Genomic DNA, 12,058 nt, shown 5'->3' on the forward strand with positions numbered 1-12,058 from the left:
CCAACCCAGCAATCTCTGTATTTACCCAGCCACACGCTTCAAGCCCATTACATTTACAAACGTGACAAACATCTTAGGCATTTTCATTTCTCCCCAGCCACTTTTAGATTGCCCTCAAGGATTTGTGTGTGTGCTACTGCGATAAGACACATGCATGGCAGGAGGAAAGAGAGAGCGAGAGAGAGAGAGAGAGAGAGAGAGAGAGAGAGAGAAAAGTGAAATGAGAAAACATTCAAGAAGCATTCTGTGAAAAGAGCTGCATAACACTGGAAACAAGAGTCTCTCGAAGCCAAATGAGTGTAAATAGTAAGCATAGATCTCTGGGACTTCTTCTCCCTTGAGGCTCTTTGTTGCTTCTCTGTTGCCAACGCTGACTTGGGTCTCACAGCCTGATTGTCTTGCTACGGGAAATCTTTTAGAGTAAGACTGCAATAGGAGTGATTGTTCTTTTTTTTTTTTTTTTGCTTTTACAGCCAGCTACATGTATGGCACTGTTTTGTGTTGTGTGTATTTAAATGTATAGACACAGTGTAGCCACTTATAGGTGCAGATTAAATATGGTTTTCATTGTTGCTTGTGGGGATGCGATTGAGATAATTGAACCTTTTATTGGACATAGAAAGGAAAAGGTCACTGCCATTGTTGAGGTAGAAGTGTAGAAAATCAGATGTGAAAAAAGAGGACATAAGAAAAATTCTGAACTGAAGCAAAAAGAAAGAAAAGGGAGGACGGAGAGAGAATTGACATTTTTTGTTGGCAGCTGACAGGCCCACATACTGAGAGTTCATTAAATGATTTATTATTGAACATGTTAATTAGCGGCGTCTGAAATAGTCTCAGTATTGGTGGAAGACAATTGTTGTCAATAAGGAGGACAGTGTCTGGAAGCACTATATTAGGCTTTCGCACCCAGCATGTGTTCTTCAAACAAGTTCCTTCATTAGCCTTTAGTGATACAGCGTTATGTGAGAAGCCACCACTTCAGTGCCTGGAAAACAGTGAGGCTGTTTGTGTCCACTGTTAATAAAAGTGGCTTCAATGAAATATTCATTTTAACAGTCATTACACTCGTCAGAGAAGCTTGTTTGTTTATGAGAGGGGCAGTTTAAAATGACAAGAGGAAATGAAATCTCCAAACAAGCACCGCTGCTGTTCCAAGACTGCGCTGCCAGCGTAAAAAATGTGATCAAGATTGCATTGATGCAGATTTTCAGACACTCTCGCAGCTGCACGTTGCAGCTCGGAGACACTACTGACTGCAACTGCTCGCTCTTGCTCACTGTGTGACTGCAGGTTAGCAGCAGCACTGCACAGATGGGTATGTTGTTTAGTATGCAGGCAGCGCTGACAGATTGTGGAAACAGCAAACTGTGTTTCTCTGACGCTCCATACAAAATTGTCAGCAAGAATTTGGCAACGGGATATTGCTGTACATATTCTGACGGCCGAATGTTGGCAAACTTGGCTTTTTTCAACCAAATGTAAAGCCTGCATCCAGTACGCGTATGAATGAACCTTGGCATGCACACCATGAACCTGCACAGAGATGAGCATAAATATATCATCCTACAAAGTACCATATTTGAATACATTAAATAGTACTATACAGCTGTCTCATTATTTAATAGCAAATACCAGCACACATGGTTTTAGATTGATTTAGAATTTACTGTCCCGATTAACACAATTCTTTTGGTAATGCAATCAGGTGGTGCTGTTACAGTGCTTCAGAGGTGAGACATATACTACAGCTCCCTTAGAATGAGAGTATCCCTGTTTCATCCCACAGTGAAATGAATCTGAGAAACTACCAAGGTCAGCGTATTCATTTTTGATTGAACAGGGACGGCTGGTTCCGCCACTGTTGAGCTGTGTTTTTTTCTCTCCTTATCCAGTGTGTGTGTTGTGTTCTCCAGGGCCCCCTCTCCCTCCACAGGAGGTGCAGGTCCAGTGTGGTCAGACGCCCGGAGTCCTGCAGGTCAGATGGAAGCCGCCGCCCCTGACGCCTTCAGGAACCTCCAATGGGGCCAGTGTGATTGGCTACGCCGTGTGCACAAAGGGACAAAAGGTACCAAATGTCAGAACAAGTTTTTTTTTTTTTCTTTTTCAGGTCTTACAACAGAGATCTTAAAAGAAGTAGCCTTTGCTTTTCTTAGTGGTGACTTCTGTGAGTAGTGCTCTATTGCCATCTCCTGGAGAAATGATTAAGTGATGATATCCAGCCCCCAGGGGACAAGAAATAAGACAAATTGACAGAAGGAGCAATGGTAGGCTTCACTGTGCTAATTCAGCACTCTTTGACAACGAGCTACTGTTTTTGTGTGTGGTCACACATGTGTCTAGTAACTATAATATTATTCAATCCAATTTTGAAAGAAAAGCTAGTGTGTTGGGAAGAGCTACAGACAGATGTGACACATGATTTGTAAATCATGGTTAAAACAGGTATTTTAGTGCAGTCAGGGTATGAGAGCTGCAAATTAGAGCTGCAATCACTCATCAGTTAACTAATTAGTTGTCAATCATTAAATTAATTCCAATTTATTTTGACAATCAGTTTTTCTGTGTATTTTTTTAAGACAAAAAAAAGTAAAAATCCTCTGATTCCAGCTTCCTAAACTGAATATTTTCTCGTGTATTTCCTCCTGCTGAAGTTAATATCTTTGCATTGTTGACAAAACAAGACATTTGAGGACTTTGTCTTAGGATTTGACATTTTTCTCCGTTTTCTGACATTCTATACATCAAACAACTAATTGATTAATCGAGAAGATAATTAACTGATTAATGGACTGTTAAAATACCAATTGCAGTTGCAGCCCTACGACAAATGCATGCAGTTACATGTTTGTTTGTGTCAAGGTACGGCTGCAGAGTGAGTGTTTGTACATGCTGACATTTTGAATTGCCCTTTGGTAAGGACTCTTTGGTTCCTTTGTGAATGCAGATAGCAGAGGTCTTGTACCCCACAGCAGACTATGTGACCGTGGAGTTAAACAGGATTCAGTGTCTGGAGGCCAGGGAAGTCATTGTAAGGACGTTATCAACACAAGGAGAGTCCCAAGACTCGCCTGTGGCCATCATCCCGCACAATCTCTTGGGCTCTCCGCGTCTCTCCCACAGAACAACCGCACCTCCACATTCTATGCCACACCCACAGTCCCATCCGGTGCACTCACAGACCCATCCCCCGTACCCGTCGACGTACCCCCCAACCCACCCCCAGCCCCAGGTGCAGCCTCTGCCTCGAGCCCAGCCCCACACGCTGCCCCACGCACAGCCGCACTCGCAGCCCGTCCGCCACCCTCCCGCTCCCCCTCCTCATGCCCAGCCTCATTTTCAGCGCCACCCTATGCCCAAGTCCAAACCATTAGTAAGTGCCAGAGAGCCAGAAACCAAAGAGCATGAGGTGGGCCTGCGGTCAGCCCAGCCCTGGGAGCGCTCCCCCTCTCCGTTGCCTCCCATGCGCGGACCCAACCTGGAGCCGCCGCACTTCCCGCCTCGGCGATCCCCCTCTCCTCAGAGGATCCTGCCGCAGCCTCAGGGAGTCCCCATCCCCAACACCATCGCCAAGGCCATGGCCAGGGAAGCTGCCCAGAGAGTGTTTGCTGAGGGCAACCGGGTGCGTGAAAATTGAACAATAAAACCGTATTTAATTCAACATGTAATAGAATTCAACACTGAGCCTAGAAATCTGTTTTTTTCATTAAGCTAATGTGAATAAGATTATTTTACTTATTTTAAGATGGAATTATAATATCCTAAAATATCCTGATTGTTGTTTGTATTTTGTTTCATCATTATTCTGTCTTTTTTCAACCTAAAAGTCTAACATTTCTCACATCAGGTTGAGAAAAGGAACATCTTCAGCGAGCGAGGTAATGCCCTGCATCCACTCAACTCTGATGAGGAGGAGGATGGCTACGACTCCCCTCATGCGAGGAGGAGAGGAGCCTCGGTGGATGAATTCCTCAGAGGCTCAGAGTTGGGCAGACAGGTACTTTACAGAAAACACAAGCTGTGCTCAGCCTATCGATGTGTGTGCATCTCTTGTTTCTAGGAAGAGGACAATGGAATCAGTTACCTGCATCGAACTGAATCAAATCAAATCACGTTCGATCACATCACATTAAACTGAAGCCCCCTTTAGTGTGTATTTCTGCATCTTTATTGCAGACTTGCATTTTGTAGGAATTTCTTACGTTCAGTTTTTGAAATAAATGCTTTCAAGACAACAAGAAAAAGGGTTTAAATTTGTATTTTAGCCTCAGGGTGTAGCTACAGGAGAGTTTTCGTAAACAACTGTGTCAGATGATTTGGTCTTTGAAAAATCAACCAAATAGCTGAACCCTGCAGCCAGCAGAATTGTTGACATCTGACAGAACTGAAACCTTAAGGAAATTTTGTAATGTTGGCCAGATAATTGGAGATTATACAGTTTAAACCACAAGGTTTACACACAGTGTATAAAAAGACACATAGCCTTTTTTTTTTTTCTCTCACTGTCTGACATTAAATCAGAATAAACTTTTCCTGTTTTAGTTCAGATAGGATTATCAAAATTATTTCTATTTGCTAAATGCCAGAATAATGAGAGAGGGTTTTTTTTATTTTATTTTAGAGAATGTTTTAATGCTTTCTTCAAAGTCAGAAGTTTACATACAGTTCCTTAGTATTTAATAGCATTGCCTTCAAACTGTATGACTTGGGTCAAATGTTGTGGGTTTCCTTCCACAAGCTTCTCACAGTAGTTTGATGGAATTCTGGCCCATTCCTCCTGACAGAACTGGTGGAACTGAGTCAGGTGTGTTGGCTGCCGTGCTCCACACGCCTTTTCAGCTTTGCCCACAAATTTCCTACGGGATTGAGATCAGGGCTTTGTCATGGCCACGCCATACTTTGTTGTCCTTAAGGCACTTTGTAACTAATTTGGCGGTATGCTGAGGGTCATTGTCCATTTGGAAGACCCATCTGTGCCCAAGCTTTAACTTTATGGCTAATGACCTAAAATACGAAAAGTTTAGTCTGATTTCGTGTCAGACAGTGAGGAAAAAAGGTTTTTATATCTTTTTAGAAAGTGTATGTAAACTTCTGGTTTTAACTGTAGCTGTCTCTGCACCTGTATTGAGGTGTCTGATGTCACTGGGGCCAGTCAGGGCCTTTGTATTGGTATTAGCCAAATAATTCAATACCAAAAATGTCACCAAAATCTGATTCTAAAACTCTATGAAGTCACTGATTGCTATCTAACAAACTTTCTTTCAACTGTGGTTTTTAGCACCACCATCACCACTACAGCCACAGCGAGGAGTACCACACGGAGAGCAGCCGGGGTTCTGACCTGTCCGACATCATGGAGGAGGATGAGGAAGATCTGTACTCTGAGATGCAGCTGGAGGAGGGCCGCAGGCGCAGCATCAACTCTCACAACACTCTGAAGGTACACACTTACCTGCACACCTCCAGTCTGTGGTAGTCTAGGGGGGGAGGACAGGGGATGGTGGGGAGAAACAGGGGTTTAAGGAGGGAGGGTCCTGCCACCTCACGAGCTCTACAACCAGGCCCATCATGGCTTTGCCTAGCTGAACTCCTGTGCCTCATGTTAGCTGAATCAGCCTCCCCACCCCAGCCTGCTCCTCCACCCCTCCAGTGCTGCTTTACTCATTCCAAGCTGAGCTCACAAGAATGGCTGCAAATACATACATAACTGTACAAGATGCATGTGAGAGGGGAAGTCTGTAACCTAAATACATAATAATTTCTATGGTTTGCATTGCATTTTGATGCTCTTTATACTGCACCAGAATAGTTTTACAAGTGAAATGTTCGAATGTGACATTGAAGTGCTAATATTAATACACTGTACTGTATCAAAGGGTCATGGCATATCAAGTGCATATGGGAATCTCATTTAAGTGAGTACTTAAATGGAAATATCCACTTTTGTTTATGTCTGTCATGTCCTAATGTTTGATTTTAATGTTAATGTTAACATTGTCGGTACATGATCCTGTCTTCATTTGGTCTGTCGCCGGGGATGTGTGGATGTAAAGACGATCTGCCGTCGTGATAGAGAGCATTCTGTTATGAGAGCAGTGGCTGATTGGTCCTCTGTATTACAGCACACTTGCTATCAGAAGTTGGTACAAAATCGCTTCAAGTTTTGGTGAGGTTATCTCTGTTTTTGTCCAGTCAAAGCTGTACAGTAATGTGGTGTTCATGAGGGGTATACGTTGGTGTATGAACTCTTTGTATACACCAAAACTGCATCTCCTTTTTGTCATGGCCATCTATTTGTAAATCACTGTTGCACATTTTCCATCCTACTTATATGTCTGTAAAAATGCTGTAATTTTTTATTATATGTATAGTGATATACACGTTTGAATTAGATGTTGTTAAGGGAGTAGTTTATTTAATATGAAACTGCTGCTTCTGCTGCTACTGTTTTCTGTGAACACATAGATGGGTGTTGTTTTATGTCTCGGTGTGTCCTCAGTTGCTGATTCTTCTACTCGCTCTGCTTCTATTTATTTCATCTGCAGTGATGTTTTCATTTACCCCTCACTTGTGGCACTAACTGAGCCTATCACTTATTTTTTGTTTGGATATTTTCCACATTTAACCTCTGTGTCCACTTTATAAGATGTCACTCCATCTTTGAGCCTTGACAGATTCCTGTTCAGAGCATGCCATTTCCTCCTCACGGAATGAGACTGCATGTCTTACTACATTGCCACAAATAACTAATTCTGTCTTTATTTTGTCTTCCCTCCCCCATTTGTTCTATTCACATACTGTGTTGTTTCCTGCCTGTGCTAAAAACCTTCGAACAAACTTTTCAAACCCCCACACAAAAACTCTAAACTGAACGTTTTGAATTGAACTGACTCTCAATGAACTGTGAAATTGTGGAACATCGCCTCCTGTTCATGACTGAAGGCGTATTACAAGCGTCAGGACTTAGCCGAGGAAAGAGACTGCTGGGATCTCCAGAGGGAGGTGGTGAAGCAGAGGTCGCTCCGCAGCAAGCGTCTCCACAGCATCCCCGAGGTGGCCGAGGAAGAGTCGGACAGCGTGGACAGCATGGGCCAGCGCCTGTGCTTCGAAGAGGGCGGGCGGCCGGGGACGCCGCACACTCAGCGGAGGATGTACCCCCAGGACGCTCACATGCGCAACCATCTCACACCCAACAAGAACTCCCGCCTGCAGCGCCAACGCTCTTCCCCTCGCTTCACCGACAGCCGCTACTGCTACAGTGCAGACGACCGCAGTTTAGGGCGACCCAACCGCCAGAACACCAAGAGTCCTGACAGTGGTTTAGACTGCGGCAGCGAGGAAGAAGGCTCTCTAGGACGGGGTCATCGAGGGTACTACGCTCATGGGAGTCCCATGCGGGGGCCTGTGCGCATCATCCACTGTGAAGGCCCGGTAGAGAGGCGGGCGCTGGCTATGGGCCGCAAAAGAACTCTGACCCGCCAGTGCAGCGTGGAGGAGGAGTTCTCTGACATCCCACTGTCTGCAACCAAGTCGGTACACACGGGTGACTTTAGGAACAGGGAGCACTTTGGGCCTGGTCGGGAGGCCGGGCCGCGAAACTACTCCAGGGAAGGTGCCCTGAGCGAGGGCAGGCTGAACGAGCTGGACAGGGTCTATTACAGCCCCCACAGGGAGGCTAGGGCCCAGTCTTTGTCCAGGCTCAACCGGGACCAGCCGCTGGTGTGTGATTCAGACTTTCTGCTGTACTTTCCATCAGCAAGCTGCAGCCATTCTGTTTCTTAATGTTGTCTGTGTTATTTATTTATTTATTTATTTTTATTTTTATGATGACCCCCTTCCTTTCATTTGGCTTTTGTTTTTTTCTCATTCTTGACAAGTTATCACACATTCATGGTTGGTCTGATTTGATGTTTTATTTTGTGCGAGTTACTTTGCTTGTATTCAGCGTGTTAGGTGGATTTGAAAGTAAAGCTTTTAATTACCTAAAGGCCATTTAACAAAGTTTTGACTTCTCATGTCTCTGAGGGGAAAGGCTCCATGTAAAGGAGAGTCTCTGTGCAGTGCATGGGGATGTGCTGCTCTCGTCTCTTCTTCCCCGCCTGTGCCTTCTCTCTACAAGCTGCCGGCTTCATATGTTGCTCTCCATGTCTCGCCCTCAAGAGCTGCAGCCACAGCGCTCCACCTTGGAGCTTTATTTCAGCATCTCCCGCCTTTCCATTGCTTCACATACAAAACAAGGCCAAAGCAAGACTTTTGCAGCCTGCGGAGATTCATTTCGCCTTCAACCCATTCGCATCACCCGTTGCTTGTCTCATTTACCTGTTTCAGCAAAAAAAATTCTCTTGTTCATCATAACTTTTCATGTATTAAATGTTTTGATTGTTGTTATCCAAAGCCCCAGGCTGAAGCTATAATGGCTTTGCTCATCCGACCACATCTTTAACCATTTTCGGTCGCACTCAACTCTCCATTTTTATTCTTCCCCTTCTCATCTGTTCTTTTTCCACCATTTCTGTCTTTTGTGCCATCATTCGCTTCCTTTTCTCGTCAAGGAGCTGACATGCACAGAGCAAAACAAACCGAACAAATGGTCTTTAGCTAAAACATCTGACCCTTCCTGAACCCCAGTCCATGTTGTTGTGTTTGGGGTTGATTTGATTTACTTGTTTTGATGGTTTGTTGGGTTTCTTTATTTTTTTTGTTCTATTATTTCGCCTCCCTAAGGACAAATGGAAGCCACATCATTTGCTCTTATGGTTTTTCAGTTGTTTTAACAGGATTGTGGGATTCTTTAAAAATGATTTAAGATGTTTAGATGTCCTCACATTGCAAATGATAGACTGTCCTAACCTCTGATCTGTTGTTTTTTACTCTTAAGATCATTGGGAACTCACCGTCACATGGAAGCGCAGATCGTCTGGACCATTCAGGGAGGAGGCCGGTTCACATCGGCACCCCCTCTCAGCGACGACCCATCCCATCCATTGGTTAGTGAGGTCACCACATGAGGATCTCCACCTGCAGGGCCACTGATGTTTGTGCTATTTATACCATGTGTTTCCCTTTTACCCATATGAGCCGAGCTGTTCATCTCTCCCATAGAGCTTTGACAACCACGTAGGCCCTTTTTTTTTTTGTGGGGTGTATGTGCACCCTGTAGCTGTCCATCCTCATGAGCTGGATTCGCCAAATGTTCACATGCAGTTTTGCAGGAAAGTTACCTCAGACACACTCCTTATGCCTGTGTTTACTGTGGGTTAACATGTTTACATGACCGCCCAATCTGACCTCCCCGCAACAGTGCAAGCATTGCTGTTTTACACCCAGTGACTCCAGAGTGAAACCTGTTGCCTTGTACACCTCCCCCCACCTCAGGGCAACCTCATCATCCTACTGTCTCAGCATGAGTGAATGGGCCATGGGGTAGAGCAGAGTGTGTGTGCGGGGGATCTCTGACCGTTGTGATTGGTGTCTTCTGTAGAGATCACCATGGACAGTAACAGTGAGGGGAGTGAGGGGAACCTCTCACCCGTCAAGGAGGATGTTTACTATGGCAGTGTAGCTCGGCGCAGGATATGGCGATCTATGTCCTCAGAGGATCAATATGGTATGTGGTGCAGCTTCTCTCCAAGATGACAATTCACCTTGACAATGCCAGAAAAGGCCAACAGTCCTTCTTGAACACATGCAGTGATATCATGGTGGTCTTTGTTCTGTGCTGGACAGTTAGCTGCTGTGTTTAGCTTAGCTTAGCTGAATAAAGCTGACGGGGGAAGTCAAGACTGGCCACTTTTCCCGTTGCTGGAGAATGAAAATCCCTTCCCTGTATGTACTCCTACACCTTGAATCCCAAGAAACCCCAACCCACCCACTCTTCGCATTCACCCTCCATATCCAGGCCACTCTCCACCCCACTGCAACTTAGCCCGCCCCCCTTTTCCTTACCTGCTCCGCAACCTCTTTTCCTTCTCCTCCTGCCTTTACGAAAGAGCAGCCAGTTTCCTTTGTTCATTTTGCATGACTCGTTTAAAGTACAGTGAGAAGGAAAGACGCATTACCAGATGAATTAGTGCATTCTTGCCTTGTTGGTATCACTGGGTTGCACATTCATTAAATCTGCTGTCATCCAGATCAAACATGTTTCACGCTGTTGAAACACATCTTCCAAGAGGCATATCTCAGTCGCTTTGTTAGTTTGTTGCAAGATCTTCTGCCATTATTCAGACTTACAATCTGCCATTGAAACATTTAACATGGTGATCCATGAGAAGCATGGGGACCTGATATCAGGTTCATCCCTTCCCCCTCACTGTCCCTGATATCTGCGTTGCCAGGAACTGCTGGGGCATTTGATGTGTTATCTCCCATGGGAACGTGCCTCCTTTGCCCTTTTTCGCTGCACATTGTTTCCAGATGTGGCCTAAAAGCATGACATTACACCTGCATTTGATGTAGGAATGCTCTCCTCGCCATGTCTGATCCCAGTGAAGCATGCATGTGACTCAGCCTCTGTGAGATAAGGCAGTGAAACAGCAATGAACAGTAGTGCAGTGGTATTTGTGTCCTCCTGATGTGCACCCTTGCACCCCCCCCCCCCAAAACTGCTTGACACGTGTTTCCTGTCTGTGGTGTGTTGTACTGTGTTGTGTGATATTTGGTAACTGACACGCCAGCAAGCAGAGATGTGTGAACAAAGAACCCTGCTGTACGTCGATTAGGATGTAAAAGTATCTTTTGCGTTCAATGAGTGGGCACAACACGAGTATCGTTTTTCCAAGTGAAACAGATTAAAACTATAATTATCACATTCGACCTCTGGCTCTTTTTTCACACATGCATCTCATCACCCTCTCCCCTGTCAGCTCTAACAAAGAGACATCTTCTGCTCTCATTGCCTCTACAGCCAGCGTGGCTGTATAAGGCTGGTAGTAGCAGCAGAGGCCTCCTCTATGTTTCAGACGGCTATGGCGGGCGCAGACACGGGCGGGGACGGCGCTCCCCGGATTACTATGAGGAATCAGAGCTGGACGAGATGACCCGAGTGTTTGTGGCTCTCTTTGACTATGACCCCCTGTCCATGTCTCCCAACCCCGACGCTGCTGATGAGGAGCTGCCATTCAAGGAGGGCCAGATCATCAAGGTGGTGGCTTGATTCTTGACATTACTAACACCTACACATACAGTATTCATAGCCAAACCAAATTGTGATTTACAGTGAACTTTTGTTTGACCAATAGGTTTCTTCTACAACGGTTTAAGTACATTTTAACTATTTAGTGTTTTGTTGGGTTTTTACTAAAAATGTGATGTCTGGAATTATTTATAACATTGGTCAGAAATTAATGGCAAAACCTTTATTTGCCACCACAGCGATCAAACTGCTAACAAGCTTTCTGCATGTCTCCACTTGGGCTTTTCGATTTCCTCTTTTGCAACAGTCTTCAGGTCTTTGAGGACAGAAGATTTCCTTGCTTTCGCTCGGGATTTTGTTCTGGACTCTGGCTGGGCTGCTCCAACATGCCAATGTTGTTGTCTTTTAACCTTTTCTTGACCACATTGGCAGTATGTTTCAGATCATTGTCTTGTTGAGAGGTCCAGTGATACCCAAGACCAAAAGTTCCTCCAGACAACCATCTTAATGTCGCCTTGTTTTCTGAAGATGTTTGCTTTGATGAGTTTGAGTAGCCCATCAGCTGAAGGACACCACTAAAGTTTTACATTCCCACCACCAAGTTTGACTGTGGCGTTCATGTTCTTGGTGTTGATTGCATATCCTTTCATTCACCACGGAATTGATGAACAAACACTTTCTTCTCATTAGTATTTGTTTTCTGTCTTGGAGAAATGGAGTCCTCTTTGGTCATCGTCCATGGAGACCAGCCTTGTGCAGTGTTTGTCTACCTTGAGATGTTGCTACTACAACTGCTCAGATTCATCGGGATTCTTGGATGCTTCTTCGCTTTTGGTTCCCTACCATGATCTTTGAGGAAGACTCCTTGTACTTCTTCATTATTTGACCCCTGGCACTTGAAACCACTTTGCCATGATTCATAGCCTT

At 44.8% G+C, this 12,058-nt stretch overlaps 1 protein-coding gene across 1 annotated transcript in view; it reads left to right on the forward strand.

The window, feature by feature from the left end:
* The window catches only part of rimbp2b (RIMS binding protein 2b), an 85,080-nt gene extending 73,928 nt beyond the window's left edge, over positions 1–11,152 (forward strand). Inside the window, exons 14-21 of the mRNA XM_008276743.1 lie at positions 1,917–2,068; positions 2,948–3,622; positions 3,848–3,997; positions 5,279–5,440; positions 6,943–7,719; positions 8,879–8,987; positions 9,482–9,607; positions 10,959–11,152. Coding sequence (XP_008274965.1) covers positions 1,917–2,068; positions 2,948–3,622; positions 3,848–3,997; positions 5,279–5,440; positions 6,943–7,719; positions 8,879–8,987; positions 9,482–9,607; positions 10,959–11,152 — 2,345 coding nt within the window. The remainder of the gene's footprint in view (positions 1–1,916; positions 2,069–2,947; positions 3,623–3,847; positions 3,998–5,278; positions 5,441–6,942; positions 7,720–8,878; positions 8,988–9,481; positions 9,608–10,958) is intronic.
* The last annotated feature ends 906 nt before the right edge of the window (positions 11,153–12,058 follow it).

This window comes from Stegastes partitus, unplaced genomic scaffold (genome assembly GCF_000690725.1).
Source record: "Stegastes partitus isolate 25-593 unplaced genomic scaffold, Stegastes_partitus-1.0.2 Scaffold79, whole genome shotgun sequence".
NCBI classification, from domain to species: domain Eukaryota; kingdom Metazoa; phylum Chordata; class Actinopteri; family Pomacentridae; genus Stegastes; species Stegastes partitus.